Source organism: Narcine bancroftii, chromosome 10 (genome assembly GCF_036971445.1).
Source record: "Narcine bancroftii isolate sNarBan1 chromosome 10, sNarBan1.hap1, whole genome shotgun sequence".
Classification (NCBI taxonomy): domain Eukaryota; kingdom Metazoa; phylum Chordata; class Chondrichthyes; order Torpediniformes; family Narcinidae; genus Narcine; species Narcine bancroftii.
Window position 1 is genome coordinate 9524061 of NC_091478.1, and position 23520 is coordinate 9547580.

General features: G+C 40.3%; 1 protein-coding gene and 1 long non-coding RNA gene across 17 annotated transcripts in view; one reads left to right on the plus strand and one right to left on the minus strand.

The window, feature by feature from the left end:
* Positions 1-2096: 2096 nt before the first annotated feature.
* LOC138744135 (uncharacterized) lies at positions 2097-8461 on the minus strand. The gene is made up of 2 exons (XR_011345310.1): positions 8368-8461; positions 2097-2348 (listed from the first exon to the last, which is right to left on the minus strand). It is a non-coding gene; the product is annotated as an uncharacterized lncRNA (long non-coding RNA).
* cpxm2 (carboxypeptidase X (M14 family), member 2) overlaps positions 4699-23520 on the plus strand; it is a 172389-nt gene continuing 153567 nt past the window's right edge. For 8 of the 16 annotated variants that reach the window (XR_011345307.1, XR_011345308.1, XR_011345309.1 and 5 more), the window contains exons 1-2: positions 6455-7023; positions 7590-7685. Coding sequence is in view for 10 of the 16 variants with exons in the window: in XM_069899755.1 (XP_069755856.1) it covers positions 6819-7023; positions 7590-7685 (301 nt within the window). In the remaining 6 variants the exon portion in view is untranslated. Of the gene's footprint in view, positions 4944-6450; positions 7024-7589; positions 7686-23520 lie in introns of those variants that run through there. The other 8 variants (XR_011345305.1, XR_011345306.1, XR_011345304.1 and 5 more) reach the window with 3 other exon arrangements.

Genomic DNA, 23520 nt, shown 5'->3' on the forward strand with positions numbered 1-23520 from the left:
GATCTGATCTTTTTACTCAGATTGTGTTCTGGAAAAATGGCAATTATTTGCTGGAATGCAGCAGCTGTGTAAAAAAAAACATATGTGGAGTAAGATGTAACAGCGTGGATCAGTGGTGGGGGGAGGGGAGCGCAGTTGGTTGAGTGGGGGTGGTGGGAAGTGAGAACAGAGCCCAAATAGTTCTTCTACTTTAAAAGATCTTGATTGGTACAGAGTGCTGTATGCAAATTTGAGGTTTAACTCACCCCTGCCCTGATTTACGCATGCCTTTCACACTGTTAGGCCTTCAGATCTCCTGCTCCTCTCTGAATGTTAGTGACCAGCCTCTAATGGCACACATTCTCCTTTGACTCTTAGATTTGGGGCCACCACAGCCTTTGCTTTTACGTTTTGGTTAGGAGGTTGATGGAGGCCAATGGAGATAAAAGACAGGTTAAAATCCCTCTACTTTGCAGTTCACTTCATGTTCAGACTTTGGCTATCCTGATTCCCTCATTCACATGGCTGCCATCACCTGGTTAAACTCTTGCGTGATAGGAAGTATTCTGGCATATTTCAAGATCCTGAAAAATCTGAAATCAATATCATTTTCCTCTTACTATGGTCTTTGTAGTCGCAACAACTTTTTCCAACACCACATTTCAGAAGAACTTCATTGGCATTTAGTGTATTAAAAGGTGATGTGCCTGGGTACTAATGGCATGTATTTTATTCCCAACATACAATCCAGAAATAGCATTGGGAACATTGTCTGGGAGAATACAGCATAAACTTCTGCTTTAGTTCAAAAGTGATTTTCTTTATGGCTTTGAAATGGAATTATAACAGAGCTTCTTTTTTACACTCATTTCACCTTCCCCCCCCCCCCCAATGTCTGAGGTCACATGTTATGTTTAAGGGCAGAAAGTGTTATTTGTACAAGTTTGGCCAACCCATTAAAATAGATCAAAGCAAACCTTTGCCCCTCTCTTCCACATTGCTTTTGCTATAGAAGCTGCCATGGGAAAGCTGATGGTTAACCCCAGCAGCTGGCGATAGCTAACCTGATCTTTGGGACATCAGAGTCAGGATATGTGTTGGATATCACAGCATCAATAAACTGTGCGCTATTAATATATAGAGGCAATGGAAAACAGGCCCTTTGGCCCATCATTCATGCTGATCATCAAACACCTATTTGCACTAATCATACATTAATCCCATTTTATTCTTGGAAAGGGGAGTTGTGGTTGCCGTCAAGGGACAAGGGGCAATCCAAGGAGGGGAGGTTCATTTGGGGTTAAAGGGTTATTGTTTATGGGGATTGTTGAGGTATTTCGTGTCTTAAGTGCATTGTCATATATTGAGATTACAAAGGAAAACTTAAACAGTAATGGAAAAAAAAGGGATGGAGGTGGTGAAGAGGCGGAAACAAAGTGAAAATTAAGATGGCCACGTTGGACCATATGACTATAAACATTAATGGAATATATAACCAAGTTTAAGTGTGTCCCATTGGGGAAAAAATAATCACATATAATTTAAAAGACAAAGTTACAATGTTTGAAAAAACCTGGGAACCTTATATAGAACATAACAGGAAGAGCAGGTGTCGGACCACCACCACCTAAAATGATAAGAAGATTAACACTATCAGATTTAATGTGAATAAGTAGATGTGTCTTTGTTTGTATTCCTTTTGTATAAAGATATTGTTTTATTGTATTATATGTCCAATATTTACTGTTTTTGGAGGGGGTGGGAAGGTGGGGGGTGGAAGAAAGAGAAAATGTCACTGTGAATATTTAAAGAGATGCACCTGTAAATATATTGGTTGATATGGTTCATAGTGTGATAAAGAGTTACAAAAAAAAATTTAAAATCCCATTTTATTCTCCCCTCATTTCCAGTTTGATTCCCCCAGATTCTGTCACTCACATAAGAACTTGCAGTGGCCTATTAACGTGCTAACCCACATATCAGTTGGGGGTGGTAGAAAACCAAAGTACCAGCAGAAACACAAGTTACACTGGGCAATGCAGATTTTGTTTCCTGAACACTTTTGGGTGTATTTTAAGGATTTTGGATTACTGGTCATGAAAACCACCTTAAAAAAATTTCCTATTATACTCTGGGTTTTTTAATTTCCTGTAATATTTTCAACATGCTTCAAGCAAACAAAACCACGAAGGGCAACATGTCATGGCAAATTCATTTTCTGTATTTGCATTTGGACTTCTTCCCTGCTGATCTTTGTGTAGTCAGTGATAAACAGGACATTGAGACCATGGAAAAGTATTATCAGGGCAACTGGAATCCATCATTGCTGGCCGTCTATTGCTGGATAATGACATGCGAGGCATCGGAGGCTGAGAACAAACAAGAATCAATGGCAAAACATTTTTTGGTCAGATGGACATTCATGATACTTTCAAACAACATAAAGCATTGCCAGATGCTTCATAAGAAAATGATCATGCCAAGCTGCATCAATCATCAGGAGGGCAGGTGGCCAATAAATTTGACAGAGGTGGGACTTGAGGCAGGTGGTTAAGGATGAGTAACGGAGGATTAAAGATGCCACACTAGAACACAGGCACCAGATGGCGCCACCATGATTGATTGGGCAATCCATATCAAGGATGTATGAGAGGCCAAAGATGAAGCATTTGTAGGGTTGTAAGATAATGAATGGAAAATGAGGATGAGTCTCTAAAGAAGGAGCCCTTGCTTAGCCAAGAACCAACAAAGGTCAACTAATAAGTTCATGTTGAGTATCTGAATGCAGTGATCTGTTCTCAGCCAGCCTGGTAACCGTCTGAGGCCACAAGGACACCAGACTAAATCAGCTGGAAAATTTTAAGCCGATGAAAACATTCAATTCCCAGACCCTTCGCAGTCATTGAACAGATAAAAATGGAAAGAAACTGCCTGGTACAAAATGTAAAATATTCCCTGGTTGCAGATACTCGTATGTTTCGAATGGGATTCTTTTCTATTCAAACCAATTGTGTATCTACCATTCCAATCACATGAGTAAAACAGCTGGAATATAACTTTTTTCCCCAGAACTATTTTACTAGACATTTAGCAAATGACTCAACAAATGGGAGAAGTGTCAATGTGCCCAAAGTGATGTTAGTACATTGCACATATCTGCACAATTTGGGATAGACTGAAACTTGCATAACATTCTTTGAAGTGACAATATAGAAGGTACCACATCCCTAATTTTGTGATAATACATCTGCATATGATAAACATGTGAAAGTAGCTGGGGTATGAAAGAAAACTGAGGGGAGTATCAATAATATCTGCGCTTGATTGACTGTGAATTGTCTCACTGCCTCATTTTATCTCAGAGAAAGACCCCATTTGTGGGAATGTGCTTTTAAGCAAACAGCCAGCCAACCAACAGAGCAGGCATAAAAATCAAAATGGTTTTGGGAACACAAAGGGCAGCAAGGACAAGCCAGGCAACTGCAGGCCAGTGAGTCTACAGTCAATGGTCGGAAAATTGATGGAGGGGATTCTGAGAGTCAGGATCTACCAGCATTTAGATAATCAATCAGGGACTGATTGAGGTGGTCAGCGTGTATTTGTGTGAAGCAGATCATATCTCACAAATCTGATAGAGTTTGTCGAAGAGGTGACAAAGAGAATTGAAGAGGGGAGTGGATGTTGTATACAGGTCGAGTACCTCTTATCCGAAATGCAAAGGACCAAAAGTGTTTCGGATTTTGGATTTTTTTTTGATTTTGGAACACCATTTAAAAAATGCATTTATTTCAGTCAGACTTAAAAATACATGCATTCACATTAAAATACAAATATTTACATATGCACAAATTAACTGAAGTAGACATATACTGAAAAATATACACACAATAATGCACTCCACACATCCGCTACATCCTGTCCTCCGATTGGGATTTCTGAACTCTATTTCGTATTACCTTATAAGACCACAGATAAAAATATTTTGGATCATTTTGGATTTTTGGTATTTGGATAAGGGGTACACAACAGCTCTTAGAACGCTTCCACCAGCGTTGTCTCCGCTCCATCCTCAACATTCATTGGAGCGCTTTCATCCCTAACGTCGAAGTACTCGAGATGGCAGAGGCCGACAGCATCGAGTCCACGCTGCTGAAGATCCAGCTGCGCTGGTGGGTCACGTCTCCAGAATGGAGGACCATCGCCTTCCCAAGATCGTGTTATATGGCGAGCTCTCCACTGGCCACCGTGACAGAGGTGCACCAAAGAAAAGGTACAAGGACTGCCTAAAAAAATCTCTTGGTGCCTGCCACATTGACCACCACCAGTGGGCTGATATCACCTCAAACCGTGCATCTTGGCGCCTCACAGTTCGGCGGGCAGCAACCTCCTTTGAAGAAGACCGCAGAGCACACCTCACTGACAAAAGGCAAAGGAGGAAAAACCCAACCCACCAATTTTCCCCTGCAACCGCTGCAACCGTGTCTGCCTGTCCCGCATCGGACTTGTCAGCCACAAACGAGCCTGCAGCTGACGTGGACATTTACCCCCTCCATAAATCTTCGTCCGTGAAGCCAAGCCAAAGAAGAAGAAGAAGAAGACACAACTGGTATATGGACTTTGACAAGATCCTGCATGACACATTTGTCTGTAACATTAAGTCACAAAGGATCCAAGGTGAGTTACCCCATAGGATTAAAACTGACAGTGGAAGGAGGCAGAGGACAGTAATGGAAGGATTTATTTTTGAATGGAGGCCAATAACAAGTGATGAGCCACAGAGGTCTGTACAGGCTCCTTTGTTGTTTGTCATTCAAATCATTATTCTAGATTCTAGAAGACCAATGTAGTTAAGTTGATTAGTAAATGTGCAGAGGATACCTGACTTGGTGGCATAGTGGACAATGAGGAAGATCACCTAAGCTTACAACAGGACTAAGATCAGTTGGAAAGTGGGCCAACAACTGGTAAGGAATTCAACTTTAACAAGTATTATATGCTGCACCTTGGTAAGTCAAACCAAAGCTGAACTTTGGTTCAATGATTCTCAAAAGACATTTTCTTTCTCATTCCCGACCCCTGCTGCATATTAAGAAATTGCCAGATGTAACTTTATTTGGCACTTAAACTTTTAGATTATCATTTTGTTTTCTTTCATGGAGTATGGCTGCCAATTCCTCAAGTGACCCTGAACTGAGTGGCTTGCAGGACTATTTCTTGGAAATGAGAGTTTATTGTCATACACGTAAGTACAATGTGCAAATGCACTGAAGTCTTCTTCTTTGCTGAAGGTACATAGGAATGTAAAGTACACAAATGAAAGCAAGTATACATTAAATTACCAAGAGAGTAAAAAGATAAGTATAAAAGGATAGATAAAAATTTCAAGAGGGTAAATCACAGTTTGGCCAAACAGGAAAGAAAGGTCGGAATGCTACAGAATTAAATTTCACGAACAAACTGGCAATGTGACCTCAACACAATAAAACAAATCTGCAAATATCAGAAAGCCGAAATAAAAAGAGAAAATACTGGAACTCTTAACATGAAACAGATTTGAACATTTTGGGCAGAAGATGTAATCCAGAGATACATGTTCACTACCATTCATTCTGGACATGTAGTCCAGATTTATTTATTGAACAGAATTTAAATTCCCAGCTGCCAGGGTAGAATTTGAACTCCTGCCTCAGCATAATCAGTGCAGGCCTCAGATTAGCAAGCCCAGGAACAGAACTTTATTGACCACATGCCATATTGTGACCATGGTCAGCAATGACAAGAATAGTTAGAGCAGTGAACATTTCATGCCCTTAGAGGAAAGGGTTAATTCTTTCATCCACCTCCACTCCAATTACAAGCAAGACAGATAAAGTAACAAACCTCCATACATTACTGAATGATCGCCCACTTTAATAACTTGGATGTAAAATTGTTTTTGTCAACTTTTAGAATTTTTGGCATTTTGCAATCTTCAAATTTTATCAGAAAATTCAGTTGAGAGAGAGAGAGAGAGAGAGATCAGACCGTCGTGCCAATCTCCACTGATTCTTTGTGACAATGTTCGTTTAACGGGGCGGCACAGAACTTGCTCTGTTCCAACCTGTCCTCAAAAGTCTGAAGTTTGTCTGTAGCAAAGAGAAGCGGTTGTTCCAAGTCGTTCACTGGAGAACACTCGGCCCTTTCGCTACTTCGTCTCTACTTTCGGGCGAGGGTCTGTCAAACTGAACAGTTGGCGTTTCCTTTCAGGCCATCCTTTTGGAAACCGTCCAAGGAGGCTGTGGGCAAGAATCACCGTGGCAAACTCACGTCCCTTCCTTACAACCAAATAAAAACTCGCTAAACGGCGGCAGGACGCGAGAACTCAAAGTCAAAATAAGTGAACTGCGCCCATTCTGATGTTTGTCTCGCACTTGTTTCTGGGCTGGGGACGGTGGAGAGAGAGCCACGTTGGCAAGATTGAACTCAATTGAAAAGAGATGCCTTATCAGTTTCATGCAACGCACACGTGAACCAAGGCAAGCCAGTTGTTTGGTTCAAGGTCCGGGAAGATTAAAGGATGGACCCGGCTGCCAAACCTCCAAGCGTTGTGTGGCTCTGTGAGGGGATGTGGTTCTGTTTTCAGGGAAATGGTGTAGCTCTCTGGAAAGCTCCACAAGCCCGCTGAGACCCCAGCGCCGAACTCACCTGCCAATACAGTCGAAACACTCTTGCGTCAAGTCGCATGGAGCCTCTGAGTCCAGGTTCAGCGGTTGACCGGGACGTGGAAAGTTGGTGAAAGTCAACAGTGCAACTCGGGGATTGCGGTGCAGTCGGCGGTGGGTTGAGTTGCCCCGGCCGCAATGTTGCCCCTGAGCCGTGGCCGCTGCGTTGCCCTGCTGGGGATTTGCACCTGGGGGTTGGTCACCTTCTCCGAGGGGAACCCTGTGGATGACCACGAGGATCACCTGCAAGAGATCCTTTCCAGGGGACGCCTGTTCCACGCCGAGGAGCGAGGGAACTCGGAGGTTCCCGTGGAAAGAGGAGCCTGGGGAAGGGGAAAGGAAGGTAAGGAGGGCTGCTGTCAACGCGAACAGGTTCTGGCCATTTCTGCCTATTGTGTCCCGCATTTCCCGTCAACTTGTTTATTATAGAAGGACAACGCTGGACTTGGAAATTGTCCCCGTGGATCTTAATTAAGGGTCGGAAATTTAGTCGCGATTTGTAAACACGCGTTATACGCGTGAAAATAATGTGCCCACGACGCCGACCAGGAGACTATTAATAGTCTTGAAATTCCCAAGAGTTTGCGCACGGAAACCATGATTTAGGGCACCGTATCGTGAGGGAAACCCCCAACTTTCGTTATTTACTGCTGTCAAAAGAAGGGAACCGATGGTTGTGGGAACAAGAACGATTCCGACCACGGAGAAGTTTGAGTGAATATTATCCTACGTGTGGTTCATCCAGACTGGTTGATAAAGAAAGGCTTTTGCGGTCGTTTTGAGGGAAAGGTTGTGTCAAACTGTTTTACCATTGCAAAAGGTGCTTAAAAAGCACGCAGCTGATCTATCAGCAAAAGCTAGAAGAGCTTTGAAATGACCATTAATGCTTCAATTCTTTTCATTTTCCAGCCCATGGAGGAACTAAAAAAATGGAGAAAAAGTCCAATGGAAAAACACCAAATAGCAATCAAAAAAACTATAAGGTGTTTGAAAAAAAGATTGAGAGTGAGTGAGAAGTTTTGAATTCACATTCTTAGCTGCCAAACTTCATGCACAGAATTTTGTGATTCACTGACAGTTAATTTCTATCCCTATCCAGAAGTCACATTTTGAATCTTTTCTCCATTATTATTGTAATTGAGCATTTGCTGCCATTTATATTTACATTGAGAAAGAATTTGGAATTAATAAATATTTGATTAGTGCTTTTGCAAGTATTGAATGCTGGGGCAGTGTGGAATGCACATACCTTGAATCGTTTTGGTGTACATCTTCTGTGAAATAAACTTAGTGACGTTATTCGTGTTTGTGACAGCTACTTTTTTCCGCAAAGTGGCAGAGTGATATCAAAGTTTGTCATCCCTTAATGCCGTTTAAAGCTTATGGATTATTGATGCACCCAAACAGATTGAGTCAGGCCGGACAGTCACGGGACTGTGCTTATTCCAAAGAGTTCTAGCATTTCTGATGGAATACTGAACTAGTGCAGATCTGGGCCCCTCCAGTCCATGTGGCTGGCTGCACTGACAAAATGGTTTTGATAGCCAGTGAGGCAATATCTCCAGGCTCACCAGCTGTCAAAGATGCCTCTGCAATTGTAATATTGAGAATGATTTTGACATTCACAGATGCAGTATACAAAATCACTTTCTGAAGACTTTTAAAATACAGATGCTCCCCTACTTACAATGGTCCAACAACAATTGTTCTGAGTTATGATGGTTTGAATCTGTACTTTCAGTTTTGAATTCGATCTGTTCCTGTGCTTTCAACAGGTGTCGATGACACCATGTGTATTATGAGCTGTTCCTGAGCATCATCAGAAGAGAGTGAAATTGATGACCCTGTCACTTGAGCGTCCTCACCATCCAGCAATTAATTTTAGTTCATTGCTTCAAACCTTCTTCAGGCCCAGTGTACTTTCAGCTGTGTTTGTTAATGGCTTTTTTTCAGTGTGAAAAAAAGGTATTCAAAATTTAATTATAAAAAAATTAAAAATAAAATGATTAAACATGGCCTCACTTAAATATCAAATATTTAAATTAATTAACACAAATTAAAGGATCTTTTTACTTCTCACCACCTGCTTTGTCCGATTTGTGTTCATGACACCATCTGGAGCAGGTATAGGAGGCAGATTTCCCAATCAAGGCTGGATAACAAATACACTGTGCTGCAAGGGCTCCCGCCAGCCTCTGCATCCAACATAACCTCCTTTGCCATTTCCTCCACCAGACACCTATTTCCTTCACCACCTTCTGCAGGGACCACTTCCTCTGTGACTCCCTCATCCACTCCTCCCTCTCCATCATTTGTTCCCTTGGCACGTACCCCTGTGAGGGCAGGAGATGCTCCACTTGCGCCCACGCCTCCTCCCTCACCATCAATTTTTGGCCCCAATCAGTCCTTCTAAGTGAAGCAAAACTTCGCTTGTGAATCTGCGGGGGCCATCTACCGCTTCCAGTGCACCCTTTGTGGTTGTCTCAACATCAGACAGACCAGATGCAGACCAGGAGATCGCTTTGTTGATCACCTCTGCCCTGTCTGCTTCAATAGCATTGATCTCCTAGTGGCCATCCATTTCAATTCCCCACTCCATTCCCTTGCTGGCATGTCTGTCCATGGCCTCGTGCACTACCAGACTGACACCACCCACAAATTTGAGGAACAACACCTCATCTTCTGTCTAGACATCTTCCAACCAGATGGCATTAACATGGACTTCTCTGGTTTCTGTTAGAACTCCCCCACTTCCCCCTCCCCCAATCTTCTGTCCCCTCTCTCTCTCTCTCTCTCCCCCCCCCTCTCCCCTCGGTTTCCTTTCAGAGCCAAAATCAATTCTTATCATATCCAATTAACACCTTTTGTCTGTAGTCTATTCTTTCCCCTTTCTTTCCCCAGCCTTTTAAATCAGATGAGAGTTTTTCCACTCATACCTTGAGGAAAGGCTCAGGCCTGAAACGTTGATAATCTATCTTTACCTCCCATGGAAAATGCGAGATCGGCTGATTCCACACGCTATGTTCAGGAAAAGCCTTTTCATAGTCTTAATGTTCGCAGATTCAACCGAATCCCAGAGAAAGCCGTGCAATCAAATAATAAAAGTTCAAAATGTAGGCTGGAAAACTGTTGATTATTTTGCAATGCTCTGTGGATATTTGTTCATTGTAAGTGAAATCTGTATCAATTATTTTTTAATTCAAGGGATGTGGGCTTCACAGGGCTGAATTAGCATTTCATTGCCTTTGGAAAATATGGTGGTGAGCTGACTTTTTGAACCACTGCAGTGATTGAGGTATCAGTAGACCCATAATTCTATGAGGGAGGGAGTTCCAGAATTTTTTTTATTTACAGCATGCTTACAGCCATTGAAATGTGTGCCACCCAATTACATCAATTAACTTACAAGCCCATATATTTTGGAGGATGGGAGGAAACTGGAGCACTTGGGGAAAAACCCACGCAGGTCACTGGGAGATCGTACAAATTCCTTACAGAACCCAGGTTGCTGGTAAGGTCATGCTGTCTGAGGAGTCTTAGTGAATTGCTACAGTGCATCCAGTAGATGGTACAAAGTACTGCTACTGAGAATTGATGGTGGAGTGTATGAATGGTTGAAGTTGGGATGTCTGTCAAACAGGCTGCTATGTCCTGTATGGTATAAAGCTTCCTGAGTATCATTGAAGCTGCACCTATCCAGTCAAGTGGAGCGTATCCCTTACTCTTTTGACATGGACCATGTTTATGGTGGATGGGCATATAGGCATTTGGAAGTTAGGAGATGTTAGGTGGCGAGTGCTCACTGCAGGATTCCTTGTCTCTCATCAATTTTGATTTTAAACAAATTAAAACTCTGCAATAAATTCATGAGTGAAATTTGCCAAGGTGAATTCTTGCTTGGTTGGATCGTCTCATAGAAGCAAATCACACTATTTTGGCCTTGCACTGACAGGTATAAATCAACCCAGTTTGAGCAAACTTTGCAAAAATGTCCATGTAGACATTTCATCCCAGGGAAACTTTAAGTTATTTCATGTTAGGAAGGAAACTATTGTCCCATCAGTTATTCACCAAATTTATTTTATTTGTAGATGGAAATGTGCAGAATGTTTTGATTGTGTGTGCTTGGCTGGAGTGGAGTTGGAAATGATGGTTCAGTGACTGGCTCCGCATGACCTTAGGCTACAATAGTAAGTGTCACTGCATTGTCTGGTTTTTTTTATAAGTTACAAGAGTGAATTTACTCTTGTAAGGTATAAAATTAAACAATGCTCTGACAAATACTGTCCAAGCAATGAGCTTTCAATGAAGTGCCACTATATTTTAGCTTCCTAGTGAAATCTTTTGTCAATCATTATTTTTCAAACAACTTTTTCTGCACACTGAAAATTGACCATTAATGTTGTAAGAATAATTTTGTTTAATTTGATTATTTACTGGCTGGTGACACTTATTTGTATCAGACATATGAACAGAATACTGTCAGGTTATGTGCAATAGGAGCATTTGAAATTGGTACAATTGGGACTCCCCATATTAATGGCATTCCCTATGGTTGTCACCATTCACATTTTCATTGCTTGTGGGATTACTTCAAAACAATTGTTATTACTTAATCTTTGATACATCATTGAAGCCTGGATGATTTAATTTGTAATTAAATTAGAGACTTCCATTGTTTCATATCGTGTCAAGCAAAAATGCTTCCTGCTTATTGACACTGAGTTTTCCATATACTCAGTAGAAAGTTTTGTAATTCTATGACATGGCAAATGCAGCAGTCAAACAAGTTGCTTGAGACTAGTTGAACTAGAGCAGGGAGCCTGGTTTTTGGGAAGAGTCGAGGATTTGGCCAGCAATTTGGCTGATGGGAGCATTTGGTTAAGTTTTTTAAATGTAATTTAAAAAAAATTTTAGACATGCAGCATGGTAACAAGCTATTTTGGCCTACCAGCCTGTGCCGCCCAACTTGCACCCAATTAACCTACACCCTAGGTACGTTTCGAACGGTGGGAGGCAACTGGATCACCTGGGGAAAAACCACGCAGACATGAGGCGAACACACAAACTCCTTACAGACAGTGCGGGATTTGAACACTGATCACTGGCACTAACCGCTATGCCAACCATGCCTCCTCTTAAGTCATTAATTGTTAAATTTATTTTCACGTGTGATAATCTTTTTGGACTGATTGGATTACATGGAAATTAAGCAAGAACAAAACATAACATGGAATTTTCATGTCTCCATTTTGCATATTAGATAGGAACATGGAACTGAGAAAAGTGAAGGGTTATACAGTAGGAAAATTCTAGGCAAATGTTAGAGTAGGTCAATAGGTTGGCACAACACTGGGCCACAGGGCCTGTCCTGTGCTGTAGATTTCTTTGTGCTATGTTCCATTTCAGAATTTAACCACAGTAATTAATTCAGAAATAAATGTCCTACCCCATGGTTAAAATGGTTTAATTGTGGCATGACTCAGGTTATCAACGTAGCCTTGGGAGTTTGTCGGCAGAATCAGAAACTGCAATGGAGAAGCGTACAAGAGGGAGATAGATCGGCTAGTTGAGCAGTGTCACATCAGCATCCTTGCACTTACTATTAGCAAAACCAGGGAGATGATAGTGGACTTCAAGAGGAAGTTAGAACATGAAACAGCCCTCATCGAGGGCTCAGCAGTGGAGAGGGTCAAGAACATCAAATTCCTGGTCATCAATATCTCCAAGAACCTGTCCTGGAGCCTCCATATCGACACAATCTCGAAGAAGTGAGAAGTTTGAGTAGATTCGGTATGTCACTGAAGGCTCTCAAACTTTTGCAGGTGTACCGTGGAGAATATTCTGGCTGGTTGCATTACCATCAGGACAAGAAAAAACTGCAGGGGGTTGTTAACTTAGCCAATAACATCACAAGCACCAGACTTCATTCCATCTACAAGAGGTTGGGTCTTAAGAAGGCAGCTTCAATCCTCAAGGACCACCATCCCCCAGGCCATGCCCTTTTCACTCAGCTACCATGAAAGAAAAGGTACAGGAACCTGAAGAGGAGCCATTTCCCCTCTACCATCAGATTCCAATCAACAATAAACCATAGACCCTACCTTTGACTTTTTCTTGCACTATTTTTATTTATTTTGTATGGTGGTTTATATAAATGTGATGCTGCCACAAAACAACAAATTTCATGACGTGTTCATGTCAATAAATTCTGACTCTTATAGCCAGGATTTGAACTTTCACCAAATCTGGATCATGGAGAATTTGAGGAAAATATTTTAAGGCAATTAAATTGATTTACTTAATAGTACCCTCAGTTACACACCAGCTGAAATAAATCATTTGCTTAACATATCTGGAAGAATAATTGAATTCTGTGTGTAAGCCCTATGCTGAATAATCTATTGGTCAACTTTCCTAAATTTGCTGATAGGAGGGAAATGGAAGCATGTCTGATTCCATAGTCTTACTCAAAGCCTTATGATCGTCCTGGCTTTATTCTTATTATAGATTTCCTTAGCAGCTTTGAAAATGAATTGCTTACTCGGCCGTATCAGAGATCTGTTTGGGGGTCAACTACATTGTCTGCCACACTTGAAACATATAGACTGTATTGTGTAAGGAGGGAAGTTTTCCTTCACTGGAGGACGTTAGTGAATTAGACAATCTGGATAGTAATTTTTAATTCAAGATGTAAATAAATCTATTTAAATTCCCGATCTACAACAGAAGGCTCTGAACTTCAGGCTCTGCATAATTCCAACTATTCAATGGCATTTTATTTGCACATTGCTGATATGAAAAGATAAACAGCAATGAGAGGGTTACAGTCACACCAACCACACATTACTGAAAATAAAGACATATACAAACTAAGGCAAAAAGTTCAAGACTAAATAATAGCAGCCAAATCCAAAGTCAGTCAGGTCAAAAGGGTTGTTTGAAAAGGGCCACACAAATTCTCATTTTTTTGATGGAAAACAAGTACAGAGTGGAAACATTTCAGTTTGATGCTTTATAGAGCTGATTATTTCTGAGTGCAAACACTACAATTACAGTTGGCAAGCTTAGATAATAGCCTCTTGTTTGTTTTTTTTTAGTAGTTTCCTTGAGTTTGGCTGAAAATGCATGAAGCATTGAGATGAGTTGAACCATGTGTGTCACAAAATTTATGTCTATGTTTGCTGATGCATCATTATCCAACTTCATTGCCTAGATTGGCACAGTGCCACAGCAGTTAATGCTCCCTCAGCACATCTCCACTGATGTGGGCTTCTGACCATTTTCTGTGGAATTTGCACATTCTTCCTGTGTCTGCGTGGGATTACACCTCGTGCTCTTCCCATATTCCAAAGATAAATACAGAGATGAATTAGGTTCTACAAATTGCATGTGGTGTTGGTGGGTGAGAGCAAAATACAAGAAAGGATGAATGAGCATGAGAGATAGTATGAGTTCCACAGAGGTGAGTGGAGTGAATGCATTCCTATTAGTCTGGTCATGCGTTTTGGGGTCATAGACTCAATGGGCTGAATGCTCCACCACTGTTTCAAATAGAAATTTGAGATATTTGATAGACAATGAAATGATTTTCCCTTTTCAAACCCTTACACTATCAGTTCTGACATTGTTGTAATTCTGTGGCAAAGTAAATGATTGAATGCTACCATAATCATTGAGCACATTATGGAACAAACTATATTTTGACAGAGAGGTATTTTGCATACCCTTTAAATAATACAGAACTGTATATGATTAGAAAACCAGGTACAGTGTGTTTCATGATTTTTAATATGTATTTCCAGTGGTCAACACTGGTAATTGGAAGATTGTTTAATTTTGGGCATGCATAAATATAGTTAAGTTTTATAATTATTAATTCAATTCTCCAAAAAAAACTAAAAGATGACTTCATATATGTCAGTTTCTGGTATATAGAAATTTAGGGGTCAAACCAAATCTTTGATTTAATAGCAGAATAGATAGTACTGTTGAACAATGGGAATGTTAAGATGGATGCAAAAGTTTGTTAATTTTCTTGGTACCGTAAACCAGATATACCCCTGCCAACAATAACTTTGTAAGTCTTTTTATTTGTTGTTCTATGACATATCCTAAGAGAGCCTCCGATCAATTGAGGAAAGTTTGTCTGAAGTATATTTTTCATCTGAATGGAAGTTTAGTGCGAGACTGCAGCTCTCAACGTGATATCCAGAGAGGACACATTGAACTTTTGGCAGCTTGAAGTGTCTGGAGTCCTTGAAGCCAGCTCCAAAATTTATAATATGTTATGCTGCATTGTGGCCTTGAAGTGAAAATCAGTTGTAATTACATTTGATCTGGAACCTAAGAACTTGTTGATATGTTAGTTGTTATATTGAAGTAATTATGAAACGATAAATGCCAGGAGATCTTGGTTTGAAGTGCTGGTACGCAAACACGCACACTCCTAGCCATCCTTCTTTCCCCTAATCTCCGTCACCACCATTTTGTTGGGATATTGAAATTCAACAGACATCTTTTGGAAATAAAGCCAACCTTTTTCCCAAGGCAGTGCCTCCATCGAGCATTACAGCACAGAAACCGGTCCATTTGGCCCTTCTAGTCTATACCAAACCATTTTGTTTTGTTGTTTGGTTCCACTGACCTGCACCCAGTTCATAGCTCTCCATATTGCTCCTAACCACGTACCTATCCAAATTATTCTTAGATGTTAAAATTGAGCCCACAATGGCAGCTCATTCCACACTCCAACCTCTCTGTGGAAAAAGTTCCCCCTCATGTTCCCTAAATGTTTCTCATTTCACTCTTAACCCATCTGCTCTAGTTTGTACCACATCTAACCTCAGTGGAAAAAGCCAACCTACATTTACTCTGTCTATCCCCCTCATAATTTGAAATACCTCTATCAAATTTCTCATTCTTCTATGCTCCACGGTATAAAGTCCTAACTTGTTTAACCTTTCCCTGTAACTCAGTTCCTGAAGTCCAGGCAACATCCTAGTAAATTTTCTCTACACTCTTTCTGTCATTGATATCTTTCCTGTAGTTAGTTGACCAATACTGCACACAATACTCCTCATTTGGCCTCACCAATGTCTTGTACAACTTTACCATAATATCTCAACTCCTTTACTCAATACTTTGATTTATGAAGGCCAATCTGTCAAAAGCTTTCTTTACAATCCTATCCACCTGTGACACCACTTTTAGGGAATTGTATAATCTATATTCACAGATCCCTCTGTTCTACTGCACTCCTCAGTGCGATACCATTTCCTTTGTATGTCCTTTCTTGATTTGTCCTTCCAAAATACAACACCTCACACTTGTCTGCATTAAATTCCATCTGCCATTTTTCAGCCCATTTATCCATCTGGTCCAGATCCCTCTGAAAGTTTTGAAAACCTACTTCACTGTCCACAACACCTCCAATCTTAGTGTCACCTGTAAACTCGCTGATCCAGTTTACCACATTATCATCCAGATCATTGATATAGATGACGAACAACAATAGCCTCCCGTCTGAGAAGCAATCATCCTCCACTACTCTCTGGCGTCTCCCATCCAGCCATTTTCGAATCCAGTTCACTACTCACCATGAATACCTAGTCTCTGAATCTTTCTGACTAATCTCCCATGTGGCCTACTAAAGTCCATGTAGCCTTTCCTTCATCAACTTTCTTAGTAACCTCGTCAAAAAACTCTATAAGATTGCTTAAACATGACTTACCATGCACAAAGCCATGTTGACTATCCCTAATAATCATTTTCTGGCTATCTAAATAATTGTATATCCGATCGCTTAGAAAAACCTTCCAATAATTTACCTACTACTGATTTCAGGCCCATCATTTCCAGGGTTACTTTTGGAGCCTTTATTTAAACAACAGAACAATGTGAACTATCCTCCAATCCTCTGACACCATAGCCGTGGCTGAGGACATTTTAAATATTTCTGCCAGAACCCTCCAATTTCTACACTAACCTACCTCAAGGTCTGAAGAACTATCTTGCCAGGCCCTTGGGATTTACCCACCCTTATTAGCTTTAAGACAGCAAGTACTTCCTCCTCTTTAATCTGTGAAGGTTCTGTGACTTCACTGCTTATTTGCCTTACTTCCCATGACTTTGTGGCTGTTCCCTGAATGAATACTGATGAATCTCTTTTGGGTCCATTCAAAGCCGGCCACTCTGATCGTCAGGGGGACTAATTTTGTCCCTTACTATCCTTTTGCTCTTAATATACCTGCAGAAACCCTTAGGATTTTCCTTCACATTGTCTGCCAAAGCAACCTTTTTGCATTTTTTATACTCCTCAAGAACCTTCTTTCCTCCATGTTGCCTAAACCTGCTTAAAAAGTACTCTTCTTTTGAACTAGATCCCCAATATCCCTCGAGTACAAAGGTTCCCTATGGCTGCTAACCTTGCCTTTAATCCTGATGGGAACATACCAACTCCGTTCTCTCAAAATTTCACCTTAGAAAGCCCTCCACTTGCCATGCACATCCTTGCCTGAAAATAGCTTATCCCAATCCACGTATTCTTGATCCTTTCTCATTCTCAATCCATGGTCCTTCTTCAATTTAGAATCTCAACTCTCGCCCCAGACATGTCTTTCTCCATAATTAACTTGAAACTAATTGCATTAGAGGATCACTGTCACCTGTCCTGTCTCGTTCCCTATAAGGAGATCCAGTATTGCACTCTCTCTCTCATTGATAATTGATTTAGAAAACTTTCCTGAATATATTTTCAAACTCCAGGCCATCCAGCCCATTTACAGTATGGGAGTACCAGTCAATATGTGGAAAATTAAAATCTCCTACTATTACAACCTTGTGTTTCCTGCAGCTGTCTGCTATCTCTCTACACATTTGCTCCTCCAATTCTTGTGACTATTGGGTGGTCTATAATATACAACTCCATGAGTGAGGTCATATCTTTCCCATTCCTTAGCTCCACCCATGTATCCTCAGTAGACGAGCCCTCTGGTCTGTCCTGCCAGAGCTCAACTGTGATATTTTCCATGATGAGAAATGCCACTCCTCCCCTTTTCAGTTTAACCACATAATACTATGTAAATGTAAATACATTTAGGCTGTGTATATGATATTGTAATTTACAGGTGTAATTTTAATTTTGCTGGCTGTTTATCTCACTACTATTGCTGTTCAGTGATATATGGGAATTACGATTTACAAGTAACATTAGTACAAAAAACATTGCTGAGGATTCTGTGTGGTCTGGTATGGGAGGAGGTCTATGTGGGGGGGGGACGTGGGTGGGAGGAAGGGGGTTGACACCAACCTTAGTGACGCCCCTGATAAGCCAAATTCGTTCGGCAGATTGTGTTTATATTATTGGTTAATTATAATTATGAGTCAATTTGGACAGGCACTTCAATGCAATTATCTTGGTCCTTTGGATTTTAGTTTGTTTGAACAGAGGTATATTTCCTAGATATTTTCCAGAATCAACAGTAGATACATCTTTTCACCATTTGCTGCCTCTCCCATGTGATTGGTGGGGTAATGAGCGAGTTACATTAACAGGCCCTTCTGGCCCACGAGCCTGTGCCTCCTCAAATACCCCAATTAACCTACATCCCCATATGTTTTTGGAGGGTGGGAGGAAATCAGAATTCCCAGAGGAAACCCACACAGACACGGGGAAAACAAACAAACTGCTTATAAGCAACATTGGATCCGAACCTGGGTTCCCATGAATGTGTGAGAAAAATCAAACACATTTTCTATCAGACTTACAATGCAAAATTCACCATGGCAAACAGAATATCAGAAAAAAAAACACATCCATAAATTTCAATCAGATCTTCTTTGTTTGAAAAATACAGACTTCTTTGGTCTGGAATTATTTCAAATGAAATGAAAGGTGCATTCCAAACAAAGTTAATGAACGGTGAAGGAATCAGAATTGTTACTGTGTGTGTCCTGGTTTATTAATGCCATTGTGAATAGATAATAGAAATATTTCTCAATCCTGTTAACTGTCAAAGTTTCCTTTCCCTCTTATCTCATGATTTGTTAGTCTTATTTCAAAGGTATTCAATTACAGTTCAGGCTTGGTAGTAATTGAGGCCAATATCAGGGGCAAGGAAACAGCAGTAGTAGAGGAGGACTGGTGAGTAGCACCAGCAATGGCTTTCAGTCCGCCACTTAACAGGCCAGTGGTTTTCTACTCCAGCAGTTCTTCTTATTACTGTGATGTCTGCATAACTGATTGTTATCATTCATTCAGATTTCAGAAATACCAAGGTGACTTCCAGTGAACGTGTGTGCTGGCTGCTGGGCCTCTTGGGTAGGATCACCACATTTCTCCAGTACAGGAATGTCATTCTGATTGACATTCAGATGCACTTTACCATATGGTGCCATGTCCTTGAACACTTGGCTCCAAAGTCAATCCTTGCAGATTTTTGACAACTTTCAAGTAAGGAAAGGAGTGGTTTTGATGCAACTATCATTATGTGGCAAGAAGTAAAAGTGCTGGATTGGTTGACTACACTGACATTGCTTTGAACAGCTGACTTCTCAAAAACCGGAAATAAAACCGGAAATAAAAACACTTAGTAAATGTCTTTAAAATGGAAGGGTGAGAGAAAAGGTGAAGAGGGAAATGTTAATTCTACAAGTGCTTTAAAACATGCAAGACATAAAAAATTTCTTGAACAAAGATCACAGTGTAAATTTTGATAAATGAGGCAGATCAGGTTCAGTCTTTGGAGAACTGGATTACTAATGAGAAAAATTGTGGGGCTAGTTCCAATTTATTGGTCACCCTATCTGAAAAAGGATATAGGTGTTTTGGAAATATTTCAGAGAAAAGTTTTGGGTTGATTCCAGGCTTTGGCAGGCCAGATTATGAAGAAAGTCTTAAGCAACTCGAGTTATTTTCATTGAATCAGAAAGGAAGCTGAGCAGAGCTATGCAAAAGGTCCTCAAAATCATGGAAAATATGCATTGTGTAGAAACATGCAATAAGCAAAATGTTTAACTTGGATGATGACCATCAGAATAAAGAAGGCAAGTAAAACTCAACAACCTTCAAGAACAGTTAGGAAAATAAATTCTCCACTGGGTGGTGAACCTTCCTGGGATTTTGGACCCGATCACTGCAGCTTTTTGCAAGATAAGGTGCAGATTGGCCAGGACCAAGCTCAGACACTCACCCTGCTATAGTTGATTTTTGTTTCTAATCTAGAGGGAACACAAAATATATATCCTTGTGGAGACAGGCCCATGAAAAAAAAGAGGAAAGTGCAACTTGTTTCCTGCCATTTGTCCCTTCCAAATTTTGGACATTTCAAGGTCACCAGAGAAATCCTGAGAGTCTTTTCACACCCCTCTCCCCCCCCCCCCCCCCCCCACAAGAGGGCCTCTACAAATCAGTGCAGAGCCCAGACGCAGCAGGTAACTCAGAAACACCCTCCAAAACAATCTGTCCCAACAAGCCTCAGGCCTAAATTGAGTCTAGTTTCCACATGTGCACTATATCTATCACCTCATAACTTCAAATACTGAGTATTTGGTTGTTTTCATGATGATATTTACGGGATATTACTCTGCACAATTTGGAGGACACATTTTTGACATTACAACAGTGCCCAAAAAGTACTTTAAGATATTCAGATGCTTCTCTATTCATGATGATCTGACTTACGATTTTTCGAAGTTACGATGTTCGTTATCACTATATTTTAAGATCAATAATTGTTTTTTCTCAGTGTGGAATCAAAGGTATTCAAGGTTACTGCACAGATTGATAGGATAGTTAAGAAGGCCTATGGGATGTTGGGCTTCATTAATAGGAGATTAAGTTCAAGAAACAAGAGGTCATGTTGCAACTCTACAAATCTTAATTATGTTTAGTTTTGGTCACCTCATTATAGGAAGGATGTAGAAGGTATGGAGAGGGTGCAGAGGAGATTTACCAGGATGTTGCCTGGATTGGAAAATGTCTTATGAGGCAAGGTTAGCAGAGCTGGGAATGTTCTCTTTGGAGAGAAGGCTTAGCAGAGGTCAATAAAATTCTAATAGACACACACACACACACACACACACACACACACACACACACACACACACACACACACACACACACACACACACACACACACACACACACACACACACACACACACACACACACCCCCCAGAGTTGTCGGTGCCTGGAATGTCTAGGAGGCTCTTAGACAGGCACATGGATGAAAGAAAAAATGTTATGAAGTAGAAAAGGTTTAATACATTTTTAAAAAATGGTAGGAATATATATCAGCACAACATCAAGGGCTGAAGGGCCTGTACCATGCTATAATATTCTGTTCTATTAGCCAAATGATTTTTATCACGGCAGACTTTGTGTACTTATGATACTGGTAACATGCCTGAAATGAATAGTGATCATAAACAAGTATCTATCCCAAATCTCCTCAGTCGTGGCACTGATAGAAACAGTAAATGTCACAGGAAACGAGATTATTTCTGTTCTCTTAGATCTATTTTTAACTAAAATGTGCTTCACCATTTAAGGAATGATTTATTTTGTTCTATAAATGTCATAATCATATAACATGACTTACCAATATTATCTTTCTTAATGATTCTATCTTCATTTCCACCAACTGAGATGTACAAATCTTTCACATAGGGTATATTTTTCGAGCTCAGAGAGAACATCTTATAACATCTGCCTATCTGTCAAGCAAGCAACTTCTTCCAATCAATTATTTCTATTGCTTTGGATTTATGTACTCTCAAAGTGACTGCTCAATGCTTAACAATTCATTCCTTTCTCCTCCAATTCATTAAAGGAAACCATGACCCCTCATTTCCCCATTTGGTCTGGAATCAATGGCTCTTCCTTGTTGTTGAGGATTCAAAATGGTCAACTTGTGAACCTAAATAATATCTGCTGTTGGCCATGTGCTTGCCACCCAGAAAAGTAATGACAATAGCTGACAATTATATGTGCATGCAATACCACAACGTGGTATTGAATATGTGCTCCCAAAAAGACATTTACCTGAAAGGCAAAAGCAGAGATGTGAAAAGACCTCAAGGATTAGCAGCCTATTCCATCGTAGCACAGAACTATCCAAGGCCTGCTGCCAGATGATCCTCATAAGAACATATGCTTGTCAGCAGAAGTCACTTTAGTAGGAAGTTTAGTCCTTACATTCTGATCCAGGAACAATTTGCGCCAAATGGTTTGTTGGCATAAGTACAACTGTAACTGAAGCTTGCTGCCTGGAATGAGGTCAAGGTCTAAATCGAAGTTGAACCTTAATTGTGAAATAGAAACTCAAAGACTGCAAATGCTAGAATGTTGAGCAGCTAAAGAATGACAGTAGGAAGTGAGCAGGTTAGACAACATCCATGGGTAGAAAGAGTAAGTCAACGTTTCAAGTCAGTACCCTTTATCAAGACCCTAATTGCTAAGTTCAGTTTTAACTTTACATTTTCAATTAGAAATCATTAAGGCATCTTAAAGTGCATTGAAGGGCAGAGATTCTTTATTACATGGATTAAATGTTTAACTGTAGCATGTTAAAGAGCCATTATTGCCTTATGAGTAGACAGGAGAGTGGATAAATTGAGCATGTTACTGAGAGTAATTCTCTTTGTGAGTATCTGTTTATTTTTCAAACTGCCCCCCCCCCCCCACCACCAAACTCAAATTCCACCTTAAGTAATCCCTATGCCATAAGTGCTCTGTTATTAATAAGGGTGAGATGTGAGTGGGAAGGGAAGTTGAGAACCACAGCCCTAGACCCAATTGTTACTGAAATATTTTGCTTGAGAAAAATTGTCATTGGCCCATTTCCTTTGGAATTATGAAACCGTGCACATAACGAGTCAATTTGGATTAAAGCTTCCAGACTTAAAAAAAAATTATTGGGTAACCCAAATGAAGTTTGTCACCTCCCTCTTTAACAGAGGAGGCAAGTCTTCTTGGGTAAGATTGGAACTGCATAAGGTTGGTAAGAAGATAGTAGAAAAAATTATATATAAATGGAATTCTAAATTTGTATTTGATCCTAAGGAAGCCCCCTTACTAAAACATATTATTACAATTTGGAATAAACTCAATTGTCAAATTGGTGTTAGGGGAGGCCCCTTATCCAAAACACCCCAAGCTCAAAATAAATAAATTCCGTTAACAATTGATAATAGCATTCTAGAAACTTGGTCCCAGAGTGGGATCAAGTATATTAAAGATGGTTTTGAGCAGGGACAATTTATGACATTTGAACAAAACAGGAATAAATTTGGAGTTTTAAATACATCCTTTTCTGCTATCTTCAGTTAAGATCTTATTTAAGGGATAAATTAGGCCCAGCACTGGCCTTACCGCAATGTACTGAAATAGAGACTGGTTCGAAAAGGGATCACAAAGAAATTTATTTCTTACTTCAGGCGGAAGCCCCTGTACAAGGACTAGATAAGAGAGAGATGGGAATCAGATTTGGGTATAGATATTGATCCATTTTGCTGGTCTGACCTGTGTCGGGACAACATGAGCAATACAATTAATGTAAGGTATAGGTTGGTGAAATATAATTTTTTGCATCAGCTGTACCCAACTTGCAAAAATTAAATAAATTGAAATCTGAATTATCTAATTTATGTTTTTGATGCAGTCAAGATATAGGGACTTTTTTTTGCCTTTGACCTGGTCATGCCATAAGGTGAGATCCTTCTGGGAAGATGTGGGGAATGTCCTGGAAATAAATACTGGAATTTGATCCCCTCAGGTGCCAGAATAGTTTTTATTGGGGAAATTAGCAGATATGAAACCTAAAATGAGGCTGTGTCA